Source organism: Microcaecilia unicolor, chromosome 3 (genome assembly GCF_901765095.1).
Source record: "Microcaecilia unicolor chromosome 3, aMicUni1.1, whole genome shotgun sequence".
Taxonomy (NCBI): Eukaryota; Metazoa; Chordata; class Amphibia; order Gymnophiona; family Siphonopidae; genus Microcaecilia; species Microcaecilia unicolor.
The window spans coordinates 478,721,630-478,745,096 of record NC_044033.1 but is presented as its reverse complement, the minus strand read 5'-3'; the positions used below and the strand labels follow the sequence as shown (position 1 = coordinate 478,745,096).

At 42.3% G+C, this 23,467-nt stretch overlaps 1 protein-coding gene across 1 annotated transcript in view; it reads right to left on the bottom strand.

Annotated features, from left to right (window-relative positions):
- The window catches only part of KCNQ5 (potassium voltage-gated channel subfamily Q member 5), an 846,390-nt gene that overhangs the window by 306,636 nt on the left and 516,287 nt on the right, over positions 1-23,467 (bottom strand). Inside the window, 1 exon segment of the mRNA XM_030199036.1 lies at positions 233-323. Within this exon segment, the coding sequence (XP_030054896.1) occupies positions 233-323 (91 nt within the window).

Here is a 23,467-nt window from a genome sequence, read left to right as displayed (position 1 = left end):
TGACCTATGCGCACCAAATGTCACTTGGTGTGCGTCCGATACACGCGGCAGAAAATATAAACTATTTTTTGGCCGTGCATATCAGATTAGCGCCAGAAATGAAATTACTGCAAGAGCCACGCGGTAGCCATGTGGTAACTCCATTTTGGCGCGCATTGGGTGCGCGTAGACGCGTACGTGGCTTAGTAAAATGGCCCCTGTATTTGGAACTGTAGATTTAAGCTTGACTTACCAGAATAAAGAGACAATGCGAGGCGAGATTTTGGTGTTCTGGGATAGTAGAAAACACTGACAAAATCAAGCAACTGAAGACAAGGAGAAAACTGTAAAAGAAAAGACAAGGACATTTTATAAGTACAGTGAATCGACAGTTCCTTTAAACTTAATTTAAGTCAGCAGAAAAAATGACATTAGCCAGTGAATATTTCTCTGATGAAATCCTTCAGGGATCATTGTTTGGCCCATAATCTCTTTCTCTGAAGACCTGCTGTCTACTTACAGTATTTCACAGTTTCTTTTTGTCTTCTATCTTCTTTATGCTCACGACATGCATACATTTCTCATTTTCACCCTTCATGCCTTCTGTTTAGAACAAAAGTTTAGTCTGTCTCACCATTGATTTCAATGGGCTGTGTGCCTCAATTTAATAAAATTAGTTTCAAGAAGGCAGAGCTTTATTATCCCTTATCTTCCTGTAGTTTCCCCCATTATTTCCCATTCTTCATTTCTCATAATTGCTTCCTTTGGTAAGATTTATACCTCTCTGACTGCTTAAAATATAACTCTTGCAATTTATTTTTCCCCATTTATTTCACTTTACAAGCTTACTATCTTGCAAATACCTCCTCTATATTACATCTTGGTTACTGTAATTCTTCCATGCATTATTTTTCTCAAATCTTTTAGCCTTTTTTGTTCACTAAACAGTCCTATGATTATGCCATGTATCTCGCAAAGTCTTTGCTGGCTGTACATTCACTCTAGGTCAATGGAACCCAAGATTATCCAGAGGGATCCCCAGCCAATCGGGTTTTCAGGATATCCACAATGAATATGCATGACAGAAATTTGCAGGCAATGAAGGTAATATATGCCGATCTATCCATGAATACTCAACGTAGATACCCTTGAAGCCTGACTGGCTAGGAATTCCCCAGGAAAGGTTTAGGAACCACTGATCTAGATTTTCAATCTTCATCATCATCATCTCATGTTCCCCATTCTAGACTCTGCCACAAAGTTCACCTGTAACTGCTGTTGCACATTTCCACCTACACCTTCACTTTATCTCAATCTTTTTCTTTGCTGTCTCTAATTTTTTGAAATCAAATACTGGCACTAAAGTACATCTGCTAAGAATCCTTCAATATTTGTCTTCCATGATTTGTTTCCTCCTTCCTTTTGTCTCTGTTTTTCAAAGGTATCCTGGGTCCAAACTAGTCAATTTTTTTTGATTTCTAAATTGTATTTGTTAACATATCACTTAGCACGAATACAAGAAAACTGTTTACAAATAAACAATAGCAATACAAATAAATTAGCATATATATGAATAATATCCATATTAAGAAAAAAGTAATGGAAGAAACAAATGAAACAATCATGTTATTAGTATGCCCTATTTGTTCTCATTTGTGTTTTTATGCTTAACTAGCAGTTCAGCCCATAAAAATGGGCTAGTATAGGGGGGGGGGGGTTGAAAGGCCCCCCACCCCGCCGCCGAGTTCCCCCTCCGAGTTCATCCCCCCCCCGGAGCCGTCGCCACCCACCCTCCACCCGGTCGGGCCCTCGCTCCGCCACCGAAACAGCGAGGGCACGCAGCACACAGCCCTACCGCTGAGCTGCCGTGGCTCCCCTCCTCTCTGCCCGTGTCCCGCCCTCGTGTGACGTAACGTCGTTGAGGGCGGGACACAGGCAGAGAAGAAGAAGGAAAGCCGACGGCAGCCCAGCAGAGCCGTGCGCTGCGTGCCCTCGCTGCCTCAACAGCGGAGTGAGGGCCCGACCGGGTGGAAGGCGGGCGGCAGTGGCGACTCTGGGTGGGGGGAGTGTTAGCGACGGCGGTGACCCTCGCAAATGCGCAGTAGAGACCCTCTCTGCTCCGCCCTCGTCATCACGTATTGACGCGGGGGCAGGGCAGAGAGGGTCTCCACTGCGCATTTGCGAGTGAGTACGACACTCACCATTTATATATATTGATGATTGTAAAAAAACAATATATATACAGTAGTAGAGTGGAAGAGAAGTCAAGTGGTTTGGCATCCAGGAGTGCTCGGTTGAAATCTCACTTCCGCTCCTTGTGATCTTGGGCAAGTCACTTAGGGGGTCTTTTGCTAAGGTGCACTAGCATTTTAGCTCACACTAAAAATCAGCTGGCTCCCCTTAATAAAAGACTACTACTACTATTTATCATTTCTATAGCACTACAAGGCATATGCAGCGCTGCACATCATACACAAAAAGACAGTCCCTGCTCAAAGAGCTTACAATCTAGATAAGACAGGCAAACAGACAGAACAATTAAGGGTAAGGGAATAAATAGGTGAGGCTAAAGGACAGGGCAAGTGAGTAGTGGTTATGAGTCAAAAGCATTGGTAAAGAGGTGGGCTTTAAGTTTGGACTTGAAAATGGCCACCAAAGACGGGGCTAGACGGACAGGCTCGGGAAGTCTATTCCAGGCGTGAGGTGCAGCAAGACAAAAGGAACGGAGTCTAGAATTAGCAGTAGCGGAGAAGAGGACGGATAAGAGAGATTTATCTACAGAACGGAGTACCCGGGGGGGGGGGGGGCGTAGGGAGAGACAAGAGTGGAGAGGTACTGCAGAGCGGCAGAGTGAATGCACTTATAGGTCAATAAGAGAAGCTTGAACTGAATACGGAAACATATAGGGAGCCAGTGAAGTGACTTAAGGAGGGGGTTAATGTGAGCATACTGACTTTGGCGGAAAAGACCCACTTAACCTTCCATTGCCTTAGATACAAAAATTAGGGGCCCTTTTACTAAGCTGCGCAGGCGCTTATGCACGCCCAACGTGCACCAATTTGGAACTACCGCCTGGCCACCACGTGGCCCTGGTGGTAATTTCATTTTTTAAGCGCGTCCACTACATGCATTGGAAAATATATTTTATTTTCTGGTGCGCGGTGCTAACTGGGCAGTAATTGGCATTGTACGCATGCTGACGATTACTGCCCGGTTAACGGGTGAGACCTTACCGCTAAGTCAATGGGTGGCGGTAAGGTCTCAGGCCCAAAGTGGATAAATGCCAATTTTCATTTTGACACACATCTATTTTCGCCAAAAAAGAGGCCTTTTTTGCAGCTTCGCTGAAAAATGGATCTGCGCGCATCCAATACATGCATCTACACCAGCGCAGGCCACTTTTCCGTGCACCTTAGTAAAAGGACCCCTTAGATCAGTGGCGTAGCCACAGGTGGGCCTGGGTGGGCCGGGGCCCACCCATAGAGTGCTAAGGCCCACCCAACAGTAGTGCATATTTAGTGGTAGCTGATGGGGATCTCAAGCTCGGCCAGCTGAAGACTTCTTCCTGATGGTAACAAAAAAATGCTACTCTCCATGATACTGGCACCTGCACATGCTCAGTTTTCAGTGCATGCCTGCTGCATACTGCCAAGGTGGAAAGAAGCATTTTCCCTCCAGCTGAAATATTTTTTTGGGTGGTGGTTGGGAAGGGGGAGAACACTTGGTGCCCACCCACTTCTTGCCTGGGCCCACCCAAAATTTGTTGTCTGGCTACACCCCTGCCTTAGATTGTGAGCCCTCCAGGGACAGGGAAATACCTAGCATACCTGAATGTAACTCATCTTGAGCTACTACTGAAGAAGGTGTGAGCAATATCCAAATAAATAGATATACATATATTGATAGAAATATAGATGTCTCTTTCTATATAAAACACATCACTTAAAATGACCTGACTATTTGATTTATCTTAGCCATTAGTGGGGAATAATTTTCCTAACAATCTGCATACATTTGTGGCCTGTTTCACATATAACTTACACCAGTTTTCAATCTGAGAATACATGTATAAGTTCCCTTGGGAAATTATCCTGACAACACTATCCACACAAAATTGCATCTCCTATATAGTGAAGGTAGATTAGTTACGTAAATATGTGCACAAACGTTTTAAAATCTAAAAGATATATAAATGAAAACTCTGCCTATACCACACCCCTCTTTTTTTTTTAAATCTAATAATCCAGATTTCACTTAGCATCAAAATTTAAACACAACTCTATGGGATATGTTCAGAGTCAGAACCTCTTTTTTCCCTAAAGGGAAGGGAAAAGGAATAGGAGGCCAAAAATTATGTTTTGAAGATCAATTCAACAATAAAATTACAGTTGCTGTGCTCCCCTGTGCAACTGCTGCTCAGCCTTGTATTGCTGAGAATAGGTCTTTGAACAGAGCTGGACCCTATACCACCAAGTGTTATTTCTACAGAAAATGTAACCTACTTTGGTTTTCCTTATTTTGATATTAAAAAATAAACCAACTACATCAGAGCATAGTGCTGATATTATGTTGATGCCAAATACATCTTTTCTGTTCCAGATCTGGTGTATTAAAATAAATATATGAATAAAAAGCTTATGTTCTGCTCCCAGGCTGTGGCACTATAGGATCTGAAAATCCTGCATCAGTGGTTAAAGGTGTGATGGGCTACATTCTATACATGTATATCACGCCCAAAAAAATCGGTGCTGATGAAGGATGGAAATTCTCCTATATGCAGAAAGGCTAAAGAGGTTAGGGATCTTCAGCATGGAAAAGAGATGGCTCAGGGAGGATATGATTGAGGTCTACAAAATCCTGAGTGGTGCAGAATGGGTAAAAGTGAATCGGTTTTTCACTCTTTCAAAAAGTAGAAAGACCAGGGGACACTCAATGATATTACATGGAAATAGTTTTAAAACAAATAGGAAATATTTTGTCACTCAAAGAATAGTTAATCTCTGGAAGTCGTTGCCGGAGGATGTGGTAATAATGGTTAGCATATCTGGGTTTTAAAATGATTTGGACAAGTTCCTGGAGGAAAAGTCCATAGTCTGTTATTGAGATGGATATGGGGGAAGCCACTGCTTGTCCTGAGATTGGTAGCATGGATTGTTGCTACTAACTGGGTTTCTGCCCTGTACTTGTGACCTGGATTGGCCTCTGTTGGATGCAGGATACTGGGCTAGATGAACAACTGGTCTGACCCAGTATGGCTTTTCTTATGCTTTTAATGAAGCCTAGATCTTTTTCTTGGGTGCTGACTCCTAAGATGGACCGTAGCATAAGGTAACTAGGTTATTTTCTCCCAATGTGCAACACTTTGCATTTGTCCACATTAAATTTCATCTGCCATCTGGATGCCTAGTCTTCCAATTTCCCAACATCCCTCAGCAATTTTTCACAGTCCACATGTGTTTTAACAACTTTGAATAGTTTTGTCTTCTGCAAATTTAATCATCTCACTTGGGTTCCAATTTCCAGATCATTTATAAATAAGTTAAATAGCTCCAGTCCCAGTACAGATCCCTGTGGCACTTCACTATTCTCCCTCCTCCATTGAGAAAAATGGCCATTTAACCCTACCATCTGTTTTCTGTCCAATAACCAATTCCTAATCCACAACAGTACATTGCCTTCTTTCCCATGACTTGATCCATGTTGTCTTTGTTCCATTAAACCATGTTTATCTATGTGTTTTATACTTTTATTATTTATAATAGTTTGCATTATTTTGCCTGGCATTCAAGTCAGACCTACAGGTCTGTAATTTCCCGGATCACCCAGGAACCCTTTTAAAAAATCAGCATTACATTGGCCACCCTCCAATCTTCCAGTGCCATGCTTGGTTTTAAAGATAAATTACATATTGCTATCAATAGCTCTGCAAGTTCATTTTTTAGTTCTGTCAGTACTCTGGGACTATGGACAATTTTAATGACAAGTTACAGATTTCATGTTTGAGTTCTTTAATTACACTAGGATGCAAGCCAGATAATTTACTACTCTTTATTTTGTCTGTTTCACTGAGTACATCTTCCAGGTTCACTGAGATTTCTTTCAGTTCCTCTGCATCATCTTCCTTGAAACCATAAGTACATAAGTAATGCCATACTGGGAAAAGACCAAGGGTCCATCGAGTCCAGCATCTTGTCCACGACAGTGGCCAATCCAGGCCAAGGGCACCTGGCAAGCTTCCCAAACGTACAAACATTCTATACATGTTATTCCTGGGATTTTGGATTTTTCCAAGTCCGTTTAGTAGCGGTTTATGGACTTGTCCTTTAGGAAACCGTCCAACCCCCTTTTAAACTCTGCTAAGCTAACTGCCTTCACCACATTTTCCGGCAATGAATTCCAGAGTTTAATTACACGTTGGGTAAAGAAAATTTTCTCCGATTTGTTTTAAATTTACTACACTGTAGTTTAATCGCATGCCTCCTAGTCCTAGTATTTTTGGAAAGCGTGAACAGACGCTTCACATCCACCTGTTCCACTCCACTCATTATTTTATATACCTCTATCATGTCTCCCCTCAGCCGTCTCTTCTCCAAGCTGAATAGCCCTAGCCTCCTTAGTCTTTCTTCATAGGGAAGTCGTCCCATCCCCGCTATCGTTTTAGTCGCCCTTCGCTGTACCTTTTCCAACTCTACTATATCTTTCTTGAGATGCGGTGACCAGAATTGAACACAATACTCAAGGTGCGGTCGCACCATGGAGCGATACAATGGCATTATAACATCCTCACACCTGTTTTCCATACCTTTCCTAATAATACCCAACATTCTATTCGCTTTCCTAGCCGCAGCAGCACACTGAGCAGAAGGTTTCAGTGTGTTATCGACGACGACACCCAGATCCCTTTCTTGGTCCGTAACTCCTAACGTGGAACCTTGCATGACGTAGCTATAATTCGGGTTCTTTTTTCCCACATGCATCACCTTGCACTTGCTCACATTAAACGTCATCTGCCATTTAGCCACCCAGTCTCCCAGTCTCGTAAGGTCCTCTTGTAATTTTTCACAATAGATCTCTTACATCTTACATCTTCTTCCATAAAGACCAAAGCAAAGAACTCATTCAATTTCTCCGCTATGTCCCTGTCCTCCCTGAGTGCCCCTTTTGCTCCTTCATGATCCAACGGTCCCATAGATTCCCTCACATGCTTTCTGCTTCTGATGTACCTGAAAAAGTTGTTACTGTGAGTCTCTCCCTCTTTGGCAGATTTCTCTTTATATTCTCGTTTAGGCTTCTTTATCAATGCTTTGCATCTAACTTGCCAGAGCTTAAGTTGCTTCTTATTTATTTATTTTTTTTGTTACATGTGTACCCCGCGCTTTCCTACTCATGGCAGGCTCAATGCGGCTTACATGGGGCAATGGAGGGTTAAGTGACTTGCCCAGAGTCACAAGGAGCTGCCTGTGCCTGAAGTGGGAATCGAACTCAGTTCCTCAGGACCAAAGTCCACCACCCTAACCACTAGGCCACTCCCATTTTCTTCATTTGCATCCTTTTTCTATTTTTTGAAGGACATTGTTTTAGCTTTAATAGCCTCTTTCACATTACCTTTTAACAGAGATAGGCTTGTTACTTTTTACAAGTACTTAAGTAAAAAGTAAAAGTACTGGCTTCAAAAGTAGTGAAGTAAAAGTAGAACGTATTATAAAAAAATACGCAAGTAATAACGTACAGCTCTTAAAACAACTTTTTTTTTACTACAAAGTAAAAAGTATTCTGAACAAGTTGGGCCACTGAATCTAGTATGTTTACAAGCAAATTTCCAGGGGGTCACATAAGGCCTTTCCTAGAAAAAAAACAACAACACCTCGAGCATTACAGTGGCAGAAGAACATTAATACACCTATTGGAAAACAAAACAAGCTGGATTAGTACAGATCAGTCCTATACAAACACTTAATGCTAACAGAATACCTGGCCTTTTTCACACATGAACAGAGGTAGCCCCTCATAAAGTATAGAATAACTAAAAATAGAAATATGTAGACAAAAATTAAACTGAACCCCCGAGAAGCCATACTTTGCATACAGTACAAAACCAAAGAAACAGAAACAGTTACATGTTCCTTTGTACTTTGCAAAAATACAAAAAGAGCAGATGTAAATGTAAAAAGCTTATATATTCCAATTGCTATGTTAAAAATTAACAAATAAAATAAAAACAGAAAGTAAGTGATACATTTTTATTGGACTACGGACCCTGTTTACAAAGGCGCACTAGAGTTTTTTAGCATGCGCTAACCATGTAGATGCCCATAATATTCCTATGGACATCTACATGGTTAGCACATGATAACTTTTAGTGCCTTTCAGGCTCATTTTTGAAAGAGAAGGACACCCATCTTTCTCACAGGGTCGTCCAAATCAGTATAATTGAAAGCCAATTTTGGATGTCCCCAACTGCTTTCTATCGCAGGGACGGCCAAAGTTCAAGGGGGTGTATCGGAGGCGTAGCAAAGGCGGGACTTGGGCGTGCCTAACACATGGACGTCCTCGACCCATAATGGAAAAAAAGGGCGTCCCTGACGAGCACTTGGATGACTTTACCAGGTCCTGTTTTTCTTACGACCAAGGCACAAAACGTTGGCTGAAATGACCAGATGACCACCGGAGAGAATCGGGGATGACCTCCCCTTACTCCACCAGTGGTCACTAATCCCCTCCCACCCTCAAAAAAATTCTTTAAAAATATTTTGTGCCAGCCTCAGATGTCATACTCAGCTCCATCACAGCAGTATGCAGGTCCCTGGAACAGTTTTAGTAGGTGCAGTGCACTTCAGGTAGGCAGACCCAGGCCCATCCCCCTCCCTACCTTACGTTTGTGGAGGAAACAGCGAGCTTTCCAAAACCCACCAGAAACCCACTGTACCCACATCTAGGTGCCCCCCTTCACCCGTAAGGGCTATGGTAGTGGTGTACAGTTGTGGATAGTGGGTTTTTAGGGGGGGGGGTTGTGTGGCTCAACAGACAAGGTAAGGGAGCTATGCTCCTGGGAGCATTTTATGAAGTCCACTGCAGTGCCCCCTAGGGTGCCCGGTTGGTGTCCTGGCATGTCAGGGGGACCAGTGTACTACAAATGCTGGCTCCTCCCACGACCATAGGGCTCGCATTTGGTCATTTCTGAGATGGGTGTCCTTGGTTTCCATTATCGCTGAAAATCAGAAATGCCCAAGTCTAGGGATGACCATCTCTATGGACGACCTAAATTTCAAGATTTGGGCGTCCCCAATCATATTATTGAAACGAAAGATGGACGTCCATCTTGTTTCGATAATATGGGTTTCCCCGCCCCTCCATCGGGACGTTTTGCGAGGACATCCTCAACAAAACTTGGGCGTCCCTTTCGATTATACCCCTCTTTGTAAACAGGGCCCTAACTTATTAACCCCCCTGTTTACTAAAGCTTAGCTCGAGTTATCTGCAGCAGGTCCCATTTTATTCCTATGGGCCCTGCTGCAGATAACTCGAGCTAAGCTTTAGTAAACAACCCCCTATATTTTTGTGTCAAAAGATGGGCATACTTCTCTTTCGAAAATGAGCCTGACAGTGTCCCATTAATTGTCCTCCTTCCACCAGGTCTCTGAGATCTCTGAGATGCCTATTATATCTACTTCTTTATTTAGTGCTATGTACTCTAACTCTCCCATCTTACTTTTTAGGCTTTTAGCAGCTGTATACAGACACTTCAAATTGTGTTTTTTTTCCTAGCATCTACAAGCTGCTTAGAAGTTGACAGTGATAATGTGCATCCTTTGTTCTCCACTTAAACACTCCTGGCTTTCTTCCACCATTGTCCTTGTGTTAAATAATGTGATTGACAAATATGACTTTCTTATCTATCTCATCTATCTTTTAGACATCATGATGTATTTTTTTGTCACATTAAAGAAATCAAACCACATGCTGCTTGACCTAAAGAATAAAAGAGCTCAGTCTGACAGAATGTCAGCAACATTACATGTGCAGAACTGTGGTAAATAACTGCCATTCACTCAGTTCCTGTACCTCACATCACAGTGTAATAATCACTTCAGAACACACAGTTTTTCTTAAAACAAATTTATATTAATGATTGCATCCAGCATATTCTATAGTGGAAATGCTTTTTCTTGTTTGAAGTAATGTCAATGCTCTGATGCCTGTTGTACTGTAGAACAGAAAAATTTTCATCTAAAATCAGAAAAACATTAACCACTCAAATTCAGAGCTATGCAATAGTAGAAGCAAGAAAAGACAGGGTTGAAAATACCAGCTTATTATAACACACAATTCAAAGCTTTAGCAATTTTATTTTGCCAGGGAAGCAGGGAAAGAAGTAGAAGGTGAGGAGTGTGGCATGCAGGCTCCTTCTTGTATGAGTCGGGAGGGGTGGGGGGGAATGAGGTGCACAGGCACCTTGATTTTGCTAAGAGGGGAGATGGGGAATGGCTTCCTGCTAGTGCTACAAGTTAGGGTATCAGGTGTCAAATTTTAGGTGGCGGGGGGGATTGATACCGAGGGGAGGGTGAACACAGAAGCCCCAGTGCTACTACCAGAAAGCAGGCAACAGCCAATATTCAGACTGGTGCCCAGGTAACTCAGCAGATAAAGTTAGGACAGTTGTTAAAGTTAGGACAGCTGTTTTGCTGTCCTAACATTAGGCAGTAACTTAACCGGTTAGTTGTTTGAATATTGCTGCTAACTGATTAACTACTGGCTCCTGCTAGACTCCGCCTATAAGCCACCCCATAGTGCAGGGGCACTTTGTGGTGATAGTCAATGACACTGTCCAGTTAAGTGCCACTGAATATCAGTGGTTTGACCACCACAAGCAATTTAACCAGGCAGGAAGTTCTCTTGTCGGTTAAATCGCTTTACATATTGGGTGGTATGTGCACAGGGCTTTTTTTGAGGGGGTTCTTGGAGGTACTGAGTACCGGCACCTTTTCCATTGTCTACTAAAATTGACCCATGGTCCCTAAGTTTTAATGAAAGAACTCAGGCTCTACACACCAGTTCTGCCTTGTCATAGATTCTGTGACTGGTTGCAGGGAGCCTGGCTATTGTGGGGTAGGTCCCTCAGTGATCACCCCCATCCTTGAAGGATGGTCTGCCATTTGAGTACTGGCACCTTTTTTGCTAGAAATAATGCACTGTATGTGCATATATACCTGGTTAAGCTATACAGGAAAATAAGCAGTCACTTTCCTTTATAGAATAGGTTCCTACAGGTAGAACTTAGCTATGAATATCAGACCGCCATTTTTAAAAGGACTTTGAATGAGGGTGACAGAATCACATGACTTAGAGATGGCACACAAACTGCAGATATGATTAACAGTAAACTTTAAACCTTGTCTTGACTAATGGTTTTGCCAAAAAAAACAGAAACTCTAAGCAGCACAAATAGAGAATAGGGCTAGAAGTTCCCAATAAGGCTTACAACTCTACGTTGCTTTCAACTATATGAATCTCCAATTATGTCAACATCAGTGGGGACAGAAGTGAAAAGTTGCACAAAGAACTTTTTTGATGACATGCTAATCAACACAGCCTTCTCACGCTCACATTTGCACTGGGCTTTGAAAGACATATGCAGCAGGGAATTTTGAGATGATGTCATTACAGGTCTACATAGACAGCACAGTAATTACTAAATACAGTTTGGGCCTGTGGTGCTCCTGAATCTTATATTTGTTCATGCTGAAAATGCCTCAGACGGTCCATTCTTTCATGCTTTTAGCCTCTGACGGTGAAATATAAACCACAGGCAGGATAATGGACTGAAACATATTCAGGCAAAGCTGAATGTTAAAGACAGTTTATACTTTGCTGCAGGGACAATCAGTTTTCATTTAGCAGGTTTACTCTGTCCTGTCTTCATGGGACAATCAAGGCTTTGATGTGAGACACTGCAACCCCAGCAGAACCACATTCCTTCCACTCCCCTTACAGAAATTTGTCTTTTTGGCTAATGAGGTACAGGTGGATTAGGATTTATTCTGATCTCAAATCTTTCCTTTAGGTCTGATTTTTGAGAAGGCTGGAATAACACATGCCCCCATATTCTATAAATGGTGCCCCAAATTGCATGCACTCCTGAGATCCATGCACAAATTAGTTCATGAGATGTTAATAATCAATAATGCCCTTCCAAGGGAGGTGGTGAAGAAAAAACAAAACAGTGGCTGAATTCAAAAAGGTGTGGAATGAACACAGAGTATCTCTAATTTGAAAATGAATGGTATAAATAGAAAAAAAAGGGTTTTATATGTGTTTGCATGTCAAGTGGTGCTTAGATAGCAATAAAATAACATAAATAAAAATAAAATAAACTCTGGCTGTATCAACTCAGGCTGGTGCTGGGCTGGCTAGTATGGTATGAGTCCCACATATAGCAATCCAGTTTAGGATGGGTTGTAAAGGGCTTCAATGGAAACTCCAGTAATTTGGAATGTGAGGACAGTGCCAGACAGACGTTTACGGTCTATGTTCCGCAAAAGAGAAGAAGGATTTGGATAGGGTGGAATGGGCTTTGAAGGCAACTCCAGTAGATAGAGCATAAGGACAGAGCCAGGTGGACTTCTACGGTCTATGTCCTAGAAACACCAAAGAAAGACCATGATAATGTATATAATATCATGTTCATTGTTGATTTAATCTTGAATTGGTAATGATTGTGGATGAGCCATTCAGTTCTTTATCTGCTGTCACTTATTTAGGGGGTCTTTTACTAAAGATTAGCTTGAGTTATCAGCAGCAGGGTCCATTTTATTCCTTGGGCCCTGCTACAGATAACTCGAGCTAATCTTTAGTAAAAGCCCCCTATGGCTGTATACAAGCAATTATTGCCATTAATTGGCTCCAATTTGGATTTGCATGTAGATTTGGCTACACACAATTCTATAAGGATCCGCACCCAGATCCTCTTGCGTGCAACCCAAGAGGGAGGCATGGGCAGGTCAGGGATATTCCAAAGAATTATGCGCAGTGTTATAAAATTTGTTGGCAGCACATCCGAGTTGCGCATTAGGATTTACCCCAGGTTTCAGTTGGTGTAAGTCCTCATGCGTGCTATGCCCTATTCTTTAAAGAGAGCTCTGCTCAGAGCAACCTTTATAGAATATTGTACATTTTTCCTAGTGCCTAAGTTTCTGTGCTCTTTGCTGAATCTGACTCATGATGTCCAGTTTCAAAGACAGTAACGATCAGAGGCGCATGAAGGGCAATTCTGTAAAGTACATGCTAACAGTTACATGCCAGTTATGCACTTAGGGCCAAATTCTATATATGGCACCTGAAAAATCCATGCGGAAAACATTTCCACCTAAGCGTATTTTATAAACGGCGCCTAGATTTAGGTACAGTATATAGATTACGCTTAGTTGATATCCCAGCACCTAAAACTACATGCATCCATTTGCACCAATGAAAATGTGGCATAAATCCTGGCATGTAAATTTTGGAACACCCATAAAATGCTCATTTCCCCACCTATTTGCGCTAAACATGCATTAAGGGCCCCATAACTTATGTGTCTATAAGTCAGGCATGAACATTTATACTAGCATAGGATATATGCATAATTTATAGTATTCAGTGGAGGTCTGCCTAGGCAGAGGAACACTGAGATCCCACAACAAAATGACAGGAATGCAAAAGGAGTGGGAAATAGACCAGGCTGACCAGAAACAAACGAGGAGACTTCAACCGATGATAAACAGTTCATTGATGAAGACTCAACACAGTTCCATGTTTTGGCTGTGGGCCTGCTTCAGGAGTCTTTATATAAAATATATAAAAACATAAGATGGTCAGTAACCATTGGTGCAGGAAGATGGAGAAATATGGTCTTTACATTTTTGTTTTCTGGAGCAGCGACAGCTTATCTGACTCAGAATCCACGAATGTTTACAAAAAGGTCTTCTTAAAGAATTAGAAAAAGTTCAAAGAAAAGCGACCAAAATGATAAAGGGGATAGAACTCCTCTCATATGAGGAAAGGCTAAAGAAGTTAGGGCTCTTCATCTTAGAAAAGACATGGCTGAGGGGAGATAAGACTGAGGTCTACAAAATCCTGAGTGGTGTAGAACGAGTAGAAGTGAATCGATTTTTTACTTTTTGAAAAAGTACAAAGACTAAGGGACACTCAATAAGTTACATGGAAATACTTTCAAAATAAATAGGAGGAAAAATTTTTCACTCAACAAATAGTTAAGTTCTGGAACTCATTGCCGGAGGATGTTGTAGCAGCAGTTAGCGTATCTGGGTTTAAAAAAAGGTTTGAACAAATTCCTGGAGGAAAAGTCCATAGTGTGCTTTTGAGACAGACATGAGGAAGCCACTGCTTGCCCTGGGATTGGTAGCATGGAATGTTGCTACTATTTGGGTTTCTGCCAGGTACTTGTGACCTGGATTGGCTACTGTTGGGGCCAGATAGACTATTGGTCTGACCCAATATAGCTATTCTTATGTTCTTATGTAGGCTGCTTTAAGCCCAGATTTTGTCACACTTTAGTAAAAAGGCCCCTATGTGGTTTTTTGCTGCCCTTCCTAATGGTGATCGTAATTTTGTTCTTTTGATTCTTCAGTGTCTGAGTTCTATAGCAAAGGAGGAACATTAATGCACCTAGTATTGACATGTAAAGAGAAATCCATACCTTAGTATTCAGTAAGCTTCAGAACCAACCCAAAGCTTAAAATCACTGGTTGGTATAAAGAGATCTTTATATACAGAGAGACTAAAGTATGTTCCTTAAAAAGCAATCCGTCCAACAAGGCAGATAACAGAATGCTGACACGGTGGAAAATAATACACTTTAACAGCTTTAATAATGGAAGCCACGTGGCTTAAATTTTCCATCATTTATAGTTTCTACTTGACTTGTTTATGTGAGAAAATGAGATACACCAAAGGTTATTACCGTATATTCAAAATGTTTGACAAGAGCTGTATAGAGCCCAAACATTCTTCCATAGAAGGCGGCTTGTAAATTTACACTCTAACTTTCATTTAAAATGGGATGCTCTTTTACCTTCCCTCTCAATGCAAAAGCGCAAGACAGTAATCTCAAAAGAGGAAATAAATCGACTGAGACAACTACCACTTAACTTTTATTTTGCTTTCCTTGTACAAAGAAGGAAAGATGTGCCAAAACTACAATATTTAATAATTCAGGGTTATTGGTGTCTGCTCAGAGGAATGAGTTGTTTTTAATGACATTATAAAACACTACTGACTTTTCAAGTACCTTACTGACACCACAGTTAACTGCCCCTCTTTTTCTTGGAAGGAATGTAAAAGGGTCCTGACTGCTTCTCACTGCTCCTTTTGGACCCTTACATTGTGATAGGTCCCTACCTATTATAGGCTACGGAACATGTGGTAATAGATTGGTGCTAGAAGCTGCTTTACTTTCCTTGACAGTACACAGCTGTAGCTTTTTATGACTAGATTTGTATGTTGCGTTAGTACCATCTCTCCTTCCCAAACTGTAGCTGACACGGCCCCATGTCGGGTCTTTCCATTTTGGGTGCTTTGTCAATAAAATATTTATTGGTTGTTTTAGGCTTTGCTGCTGGAATTTCTGTTCCACCCCTTCTCTGTTCTGTAGGTGTTCTTTACTTAGGGGTTTTCTCTTCCCTTTTTTTATTTTCTTTTTTTTTTTTGGTGTTTGGTATTGGCTAACAGTTATGTGCCTATATACACTCATAAATGTTTAGAATAATGGCATTTACATGGGTCTGTTTGCACACATGTGCTTAGATGCTGAAATTCCACCTAAGTGCTGTTCTGTAAATGTGTGCTTAACTTACACAGAGGCTGTTGTACTAAGCGACAGTAAGTAGTAATGTGTGCTTATTGCACACTAAAATGTATTACCACAGGATGTGCTCAGGTGTCCCATGGTAATTCTGTGATCTGCATGCGCCATTCTCGGGCTAAAAAATATGAACTATTATTTTTGCGTGAGGGGCCTGTTTGCCCTGCACTAATCGGCAATCGCCATGTGCTGCCGATTAGCGCAGGTTTAGCGTGGAAGCCCTTACCACCTAGTAAATAGGTGATAGTAAGGGCTCCCACACTAATAGCCACGTGCTAATTGGGAAATCAGTGCGTGGCCATTAATGGAAAAAATAAAAATGCATCCATTTTACCGCCACGTGTCAGCGTGCACAAGAGGAGCAAGAAGAAAGAAGAGCAGGGGGCAGGCAGTGAACACGGCTGCGCCGGAGACCGCGCTGAAGAAGGCTTCGGCTGGAAGGGGTTGGGGACCCCACCAGCCAAACCAGGGGCCAGGATGAAATTTACAGGGACCCAGGCCCCCGTGGCCTCTCATAGCTACGCCCCTGCTTCAGAAACTGAAACAAGTGTATTTTGAGGACAGCTGGTAGATGTTTCCTATTATGCAATGGCTAGGACTGTCTCCTTACCCGGAGCTGTGAATGATGCTATTTAAAAACAATTTTTTAACAGATTTTTGCTGTTGCAAAATGACAATAAAAATGTCCTTGGTATGAGAATGTTTAAATTGGCAGTGATGCAAATATATTCAGCTTCAAATTAATCTTTTAGTTCAAAGATTTTTGTGGGGAGGGGGAGGGGAGGATAAATAAACTGTATAATATCTAGATTGTAAGCTCTTTGAGCAGGGACTGTCTTTTTGTGTATGGTGTACAGCGCTGCGTATGCCTTGTAGTGCTATAGAAATGATAAATAGTAGTTTCCACCAAAACCCACTTTTCCTCTTCCTCCACTTTCTATCTCAGTTGATAACACCCTCATCCTCCCCGTCTCATCTGCCCGCAACCTCGGAGTCATCTTTGACTCCTCTCTCTCCTTCTCTGCGCATATCCAGCAGATAGCCAAGACCTGTCGCTTCTTCCTCTTTAACATCAGCAAAATTCGCCCTTTCCTCTCTGAACACACCACCCGAACTCTCATCCACGCTCTCATTACCTCTCGCCTGGACTACTGCAACTTACTCCTCACCGGCCTCCCACTTAGCCATCTATTCCCCCTTCAGTCTGTTCAGAACTCTGCTGCACGTCTCATATTCCGCCAGAACCGATATACTCATATCACCCCTCTCCTCAGGTCACTTCACTGGCTTCCGATCAGATACCGCATTCAATTCAAGCTTCTCCTTCTTACCTACAAATGCACTCAGTCTGCTGCCCCTCACTATCTTTCTACCCTCATCTCCCCTTTCGTTCCCGCCCATAACCTCCGTTCACAGGATAAATCCCTCCTCTCAGTACCCTTCTCCACCACCGCCAACTCCAGGCTCCGCTCATTCTGCCTCGCCTCACCCTATGCTTGGAACAACCTTCCTGAACCCTTACGCCAAACCCCCTCCCTGCCCGTCTTCAAGTCTTTGCTTAAAGCCCACCTCTTCAATGCTGCATTCGGCACCTAACCCTTACCGTTCGGTGAATCCAGACTGCCCCAATTTGACTGCCCCTATCAGACTGACCGTTCACTTGTCTATTAGATTGTAAGCTCTTTGAGCAGGGACTGTCTCTCTTTGTTAAATTGTACAGCGCTGCGTAACCCTAGTAGCGCTCTAGAAATGTTAAGTAGTAGTAGTAGTAGTAGTAGTAGTTATAATCATGGACTACCAAATGACTGCCTTCCAGAATTGGTTCTTCCTTTTTATTTAAGAAAACTCTTTCTTAGTTTAATCAAGATCAGTGAGTCTCACTTCTGGTTCCCTCACAGGTCTGATTTTTCAGGTCATCAGCAATAAATATTGATCCAGTATGGCTGCATATAGGTAGTGAAATTAACATGTTAAGTGGTGCCTTTTGTTATTGAAAATGGAAGCCATTTGTGGGCCTCAAAGACCAGTGCTGAGTTCCAAAGGGTTACTTAACAAAAAAAGTAGATATTAATGAAAAAACGAACTTCCCCCAATGTACAGAAATAAAAACATGTTCTTCAGAGAGTAAGAAAAGTGCCAGTAGCAGATAATTTCAGGATTAAACTCACTGGGAAGCACACAAAAAGTGTCAAGGTAAATCTCTGTAGAGAACAATGAGCAAAAATATCATTCTGTTCATTAAAGAGGCAAAATCCCTTTGGATGTATCAGGCAATGATATTATGTTGGACATATTCGAAAAATGGCTTCCTATCCTATTCACTTCACTGGCTTCCTATCCGTTTCCGCATGCAGTTCAAACTCCTCTTATTGACCTATAAGTGCATTCACTCTGCAGCTCCTCAGTACCTCTCCATCTCATCTTTCCCTACATTCCTCCCCGGGAATTCCGTTCACTGGGTAAATCTCTCTTATCTGCACCCTTCTCCTCCACTGCTAACTCCAGACTCCGTTCCTTTTATCTTGCTGCACCATATGCCTGGAATAGACTTCCTGAGCCGGTACGTCAAGCTCCATCTCTGGCCGTCTTCAAATCTAAGCTAAAAGCCCACCTTTTTGATGCTGCTTTTAACTCCTAACCCTTGTTCACTTGTTCAGAACCCTTAGTTTATCATCCTCACTTTAATATTCCCTTATCTCTTGTTTGTCCTGTTTGTCTGTCCTAATTAGATTGTAAGCTCTGTCGAGCAGGGACTGTCTCGTCATGTTCAAGTGTACAGCGCTGCTTAGTAGCGTTTTAGAAATGATAAGTAGTAGTAGTAGTAGTAAACAGATTTTTCCCTAGGCAGTAAGCAAAGGACTTTGTCCCAGAATTTTGCAGGCCTGTTTTTCATGTGCTGAATAAGATAGCTTTGGGGGGGAAGGGGGGGGGGGAGCGCTTTACAGAGCCATTGCAAGCATGATAGAATTCAACTGTGAGGAAACTACAAGAGATTTTAATTTACTGCTCAAAAAATAAGACAACTTTGAAAAGCTTTAGAGAAGTAATAATAATATTCGATCACAGTGAAACAATGAAATTTTCAAATCTGGTTTTACTTAATGAGATAAGCTTCTAGTTAAGGAAAAAGAGTTTTAACATTTGTTCACCTTACTACAGTAACAAGCACATTGTATTGGCTTTTCACCACATACAGAAAACAAGAAGATAAATAAATGTGGTAACACTACATATCCATTGAACTGTTTTGTACCATGGTACATCCATTGCTCATTCCTAGGGTTACCATATTTGGTCCTCCAAAAAAGAGGACACATGCCCTGCCTGCCCCCTTTCACACCCCGCCCCACCCCCTTTTACACCCTCGTACCGCCTCCTGTCACATATTCCCCTCCCCCCTGTCACACACCCCGTCACCCCCCTCCACTCCCTTCCTTATCACCCCCCTTCCCTTCCCTTACTCTACTGCCCTGGTGGTCTAGTGACCTCTTTGGGGCAGGAAAGAGCCCCTCTTTGCTGCCCGGAGCACTGCTCTGCATCCTGTCGCTGATCTCGGCGCCGATTCAAAATGGTCACCGAGAGTTGAAGTCTCGCGAGGTCGCTTCAACTCTCGGCAGCCATTTTGAATCAGTTCCAAGATCAGCAACAGGATGCAGGGCAGCGCTCCAGGCAGCAAAGAGGGGGCTCTTTCCTGCCCCAAAGGCGGAAGAGGTCATTAGACCACCAGGGCAGTAGAGTAGTATTTAAGGGGAGGGGAGGGCCGGGAGGCTAGAATAGGACGGCCCGCCTGCCCGCCAGCCTGCCTGTTTGTTCAGAAATCCGGACAAACGGGCAGAGTGGCAAAACCTGTCCAGTTGCCCGGACATGTCCTCAAAAAAAGGACATGTCCGGGTAAATCCGGACATATGGTAACCCTCCTCATTCCTTAATCAGGGGGTCCTTGATGGTTAATAGGCTCAGCGTGGTGAGGAGGTTTTGAGTCTTCCAGTGAAAGAGAAATACCAAGTGTGCCTGAACGTAACTGACCTTGAGCTACTACTGAAAAGGATTTGAGCAAAATCCAAACTACTTTTACTAAACTGGCACTTCCATAAAGGCACTCATTGTAGTTCATAAAGAAGCTATAACCTAGAGAATGAAAGGCTGACATTGACCGCCTCATTCATTAATAACAGGCCGGACGATAATCAGCGCTATTTAACTAGCCAGGAACAGCTCCAAAAATGTCCTGCCTCCAAGTAAGGCTGTAAACCAGCTCAGTCATCACGCAGGCAGGACATCATTCGATGCACATTATCGGTGAACTAATTTATTCTCAATACACAAGTTTAGACCATGTGTAATTTTCTGGTATTGACTGCTGAGCCATGCCTTATGGCCAAAACACAGCTCATGTTGAGTCATTGATACCTATTAATAAAGTTTTGCACTGCACTGTTGTTTTGGGACTTTTATCACCTTTGCTGTTTGAGTACTGCTGTTGCTTTGAACGTGCTACACTAACAGCAGAACAACGTACATTCATATGCTCACATGATAAACTGAAAGTAGTAGCAGGAACAACAAAAATGTATAGATATGAAGAAAACAGAAGAGAGATTTCAAAATTAAACCATTAGAGAGAATCCAAAACAGGTCTATAAGGACCTGGAGAAAAGCATGAGGTACAATGAAAATACTATCATCTAAAGCTAAAACAGAAACATTTCGGAGAACTGTGTTTGAGGACCACCAAAGCACAAAGCAGAATGACTGCCAAGCATACAGGAAACTTGGAAGAGGCAAACATAAATCTATGTAAAAAAAGAATTAGAAACCAGGTTAAAAACAGCCTCAGATGGACAGAGCTGACTGAGATGAAGTGTTCAGTTTTTGGTCCAATTAGCTTCTCTCTAATAAGACCTGGAAACTGCAAAAATCAATTGATCAGGCAGCCAGGCTTCACACCACAATAGCTAATATCAGGAAGAACACATTTATTCCAAAGAGTGACTCAAGTAATGTTCCCCCAAATTATTGATTCCTAGATAGTCATAAAATCACCCATTCATTTTAACACAGTTTCTTAATATTTATTTAATAACATGACATCTATTACTTGCCTCAACTATTACAATCTATAGAATGATCACCCTGTTGTTCACTTCTGGGGGGAAGAGGGGTTGGTGGTTGGGAGGCGGGAAATACTGCTGGGCAGACTTATACGGTCTGTGCCCTGAAAGACAGGTACAAATTCAAGATATGAGTCTATCTTGGGCAGACTAGATGGACCATGCAGGTCTTTTTCTGCCGTCATCTACTATGTTACTATGTTCCTGTTTTTCCAGTTCAGTCTCTGTTTTCTTGCTTAACTTCAGATTTCATGGCTGTGTGGTTTAGCCTTGCATTGCTGTTTCCTCATTTGTTATTATCTTCCTGATTCATTTCAGTCTGGCCTCAGATATGTACAATCTCACTGAAATAACCCTAATCAACCTCTTTCTAACAAATTCACCCTACTCCTCCCCATCATTCACTCTGCTTTGGCTCTTCTAAAAGCTCAACACGCTCTAATTCTGTGCCTCCCTTGTTGGGTACCCCTCATCCCTGCCTACTTTGTCTGTTGGTGCTTATATGTAAAATGCTGTCTGTTGGTGCTTATATGTAAAATGCTGGATAGCCAATATTCTAAATGATTTAGTGGGCAGGAACCTCTCCTGCCCAGTTAAATTACTAACTGCCACCTAAGTGATAATACTCAGCACTTAACTGGACAGTAGTACTGACGATCACCACAGATTGCCCAACAAAAAAGTGGGCAGGTCAGGTGTGGCACTAAGAGTGGAATTGGGAACGAGCTGGGGGTTATATGGTTTCTGGCAATACTCAGTGCCAGCACCTATATAGCTAAGTGGGTGAATTTAGGACAGCTCAAAAGCTGCCCCTAGGGGCAACTTCCTGAAAATGGTTGCCACAACCTCTTGTGGCTGCCTCCTGGTAGTACTGTAGTTGACCTTTTTTTTTGGGGGGGGGGGGGGGTTGTGAAGAGGGCTATGTAAGATGTTGAGGGGAGGGGTTGGGAAGGGCCTATGGCCTCATCGAGGGGTAGGAAAGGGGATTAGAGGGAAATTCTACTTTTTAAAAAATGCAGATCCCAACTGATATTCAGCCCTGGCCCATATAAGCTCCAGTGACCAGCCGCACTATATTTAGCCCACAATTTTCAGTGCTGTTGCCCGGACACGGCCTGGCACCGAATATTGACCGGTAAACTTACATATTTAACCAAAATGATCAAAGTGGTGTACAACAATGTCCATTATGCCCTCTTACAATAAAACCACTTCACCACCACTACCGCATGCTCTTAACACTAATTCCTTCCATACCTACAAAAATAAACACTCTTTTCATTCCCTTCAAAAAATTCCCTTCAGTTATTAGAAAAAAGCCTTCAGTTCTTTTCACAATTTCTCATAGATCACCTCTCATATCAACCCATCTGGTAATTCATTCCAAAGTCCTGTGGCTACAATAGAAAACGTCCAAGCTTACAACTTCACCTGCCGAAACTGCTTAACAGACTGCATATTCAAATGTGCTCCTGTGACTGGAAAGCAGCTGTCTCCCTGGTACATGCCAGCTCAGTTTCTCAGCCAAGAACTCTGGTCCTTCACCTCATAAAACTTTAAAAGCCAAACACCGTAATTTAAAACAGACTCACAACTTTAATGGCAGCCAGTTGTCTCAGCACAGGAGATGTCAGTGCTCACATCAGCTACCACAAGATCCTTCTAGTGGTCACATTTTGCGCCACCTGCAAATGGTGAAGCAGTCATCCAGGCAAGCAGTCATGCAATCCATTGCAATAATCCAGTACTAGTAGTACTGATATTTGTACCACTAAACAAAGCAAATCTCAATCTAAAAATTGGCACAACCTCAACATAGTATAGTCCTCATTCCGGATCTTACAACTCCAAAAATGTGTCCTTTCCCCATCCACCACCAATCCAAATCACGTATCTCTTCTACAACTGGAAATGTCTGCTGCTGTGATGCTACCTGTGTTGCTTACCACTGCTGGCTAAATTGAGCCCGGATATTCAATGCTGGGCGATATCCTGTTTTCAGCACTGAATATGCAGGTATGTGCGATGACCTGGAAGTTAATCAGGCACTGGCCGATATTGAGACCAGTGCCTGGTTAAGCTCAACGTATAAAGTTAGGACAGCCTTTTTGCTGTCCTAATTTTATCTGCTTGGTTAAATGGTTAGTGAATTGAATATCACTGCTAACAGGTGAAGTAGCAGCTCTGTCGAACGTTTGCTCACGGATGGCCCCTTAACTAGCCAGATTCACAATAGCCAATTAGAGTCGATATTTAGAGACACTGCACAGTTAACCGCTACTGAAATTTGGCAGTCAGCCAGCTCAGCCTCTCCTATTCAGTTAAATCTCGTTAAATATCGGGCCCTCTATTTTTTTGTACATTCAAAACTAACTTATTTTTAATGTCAGTTGGCCATATCTGACAATCCATCATTCAGAAGCTGACATCCAGCCTTTCCCCTCGTGGGATAACCAGTTGGACATCTTCTGCATATTAAAAAAAAACCTGTAAAACCCAGTCTTTTTATCATCTAACA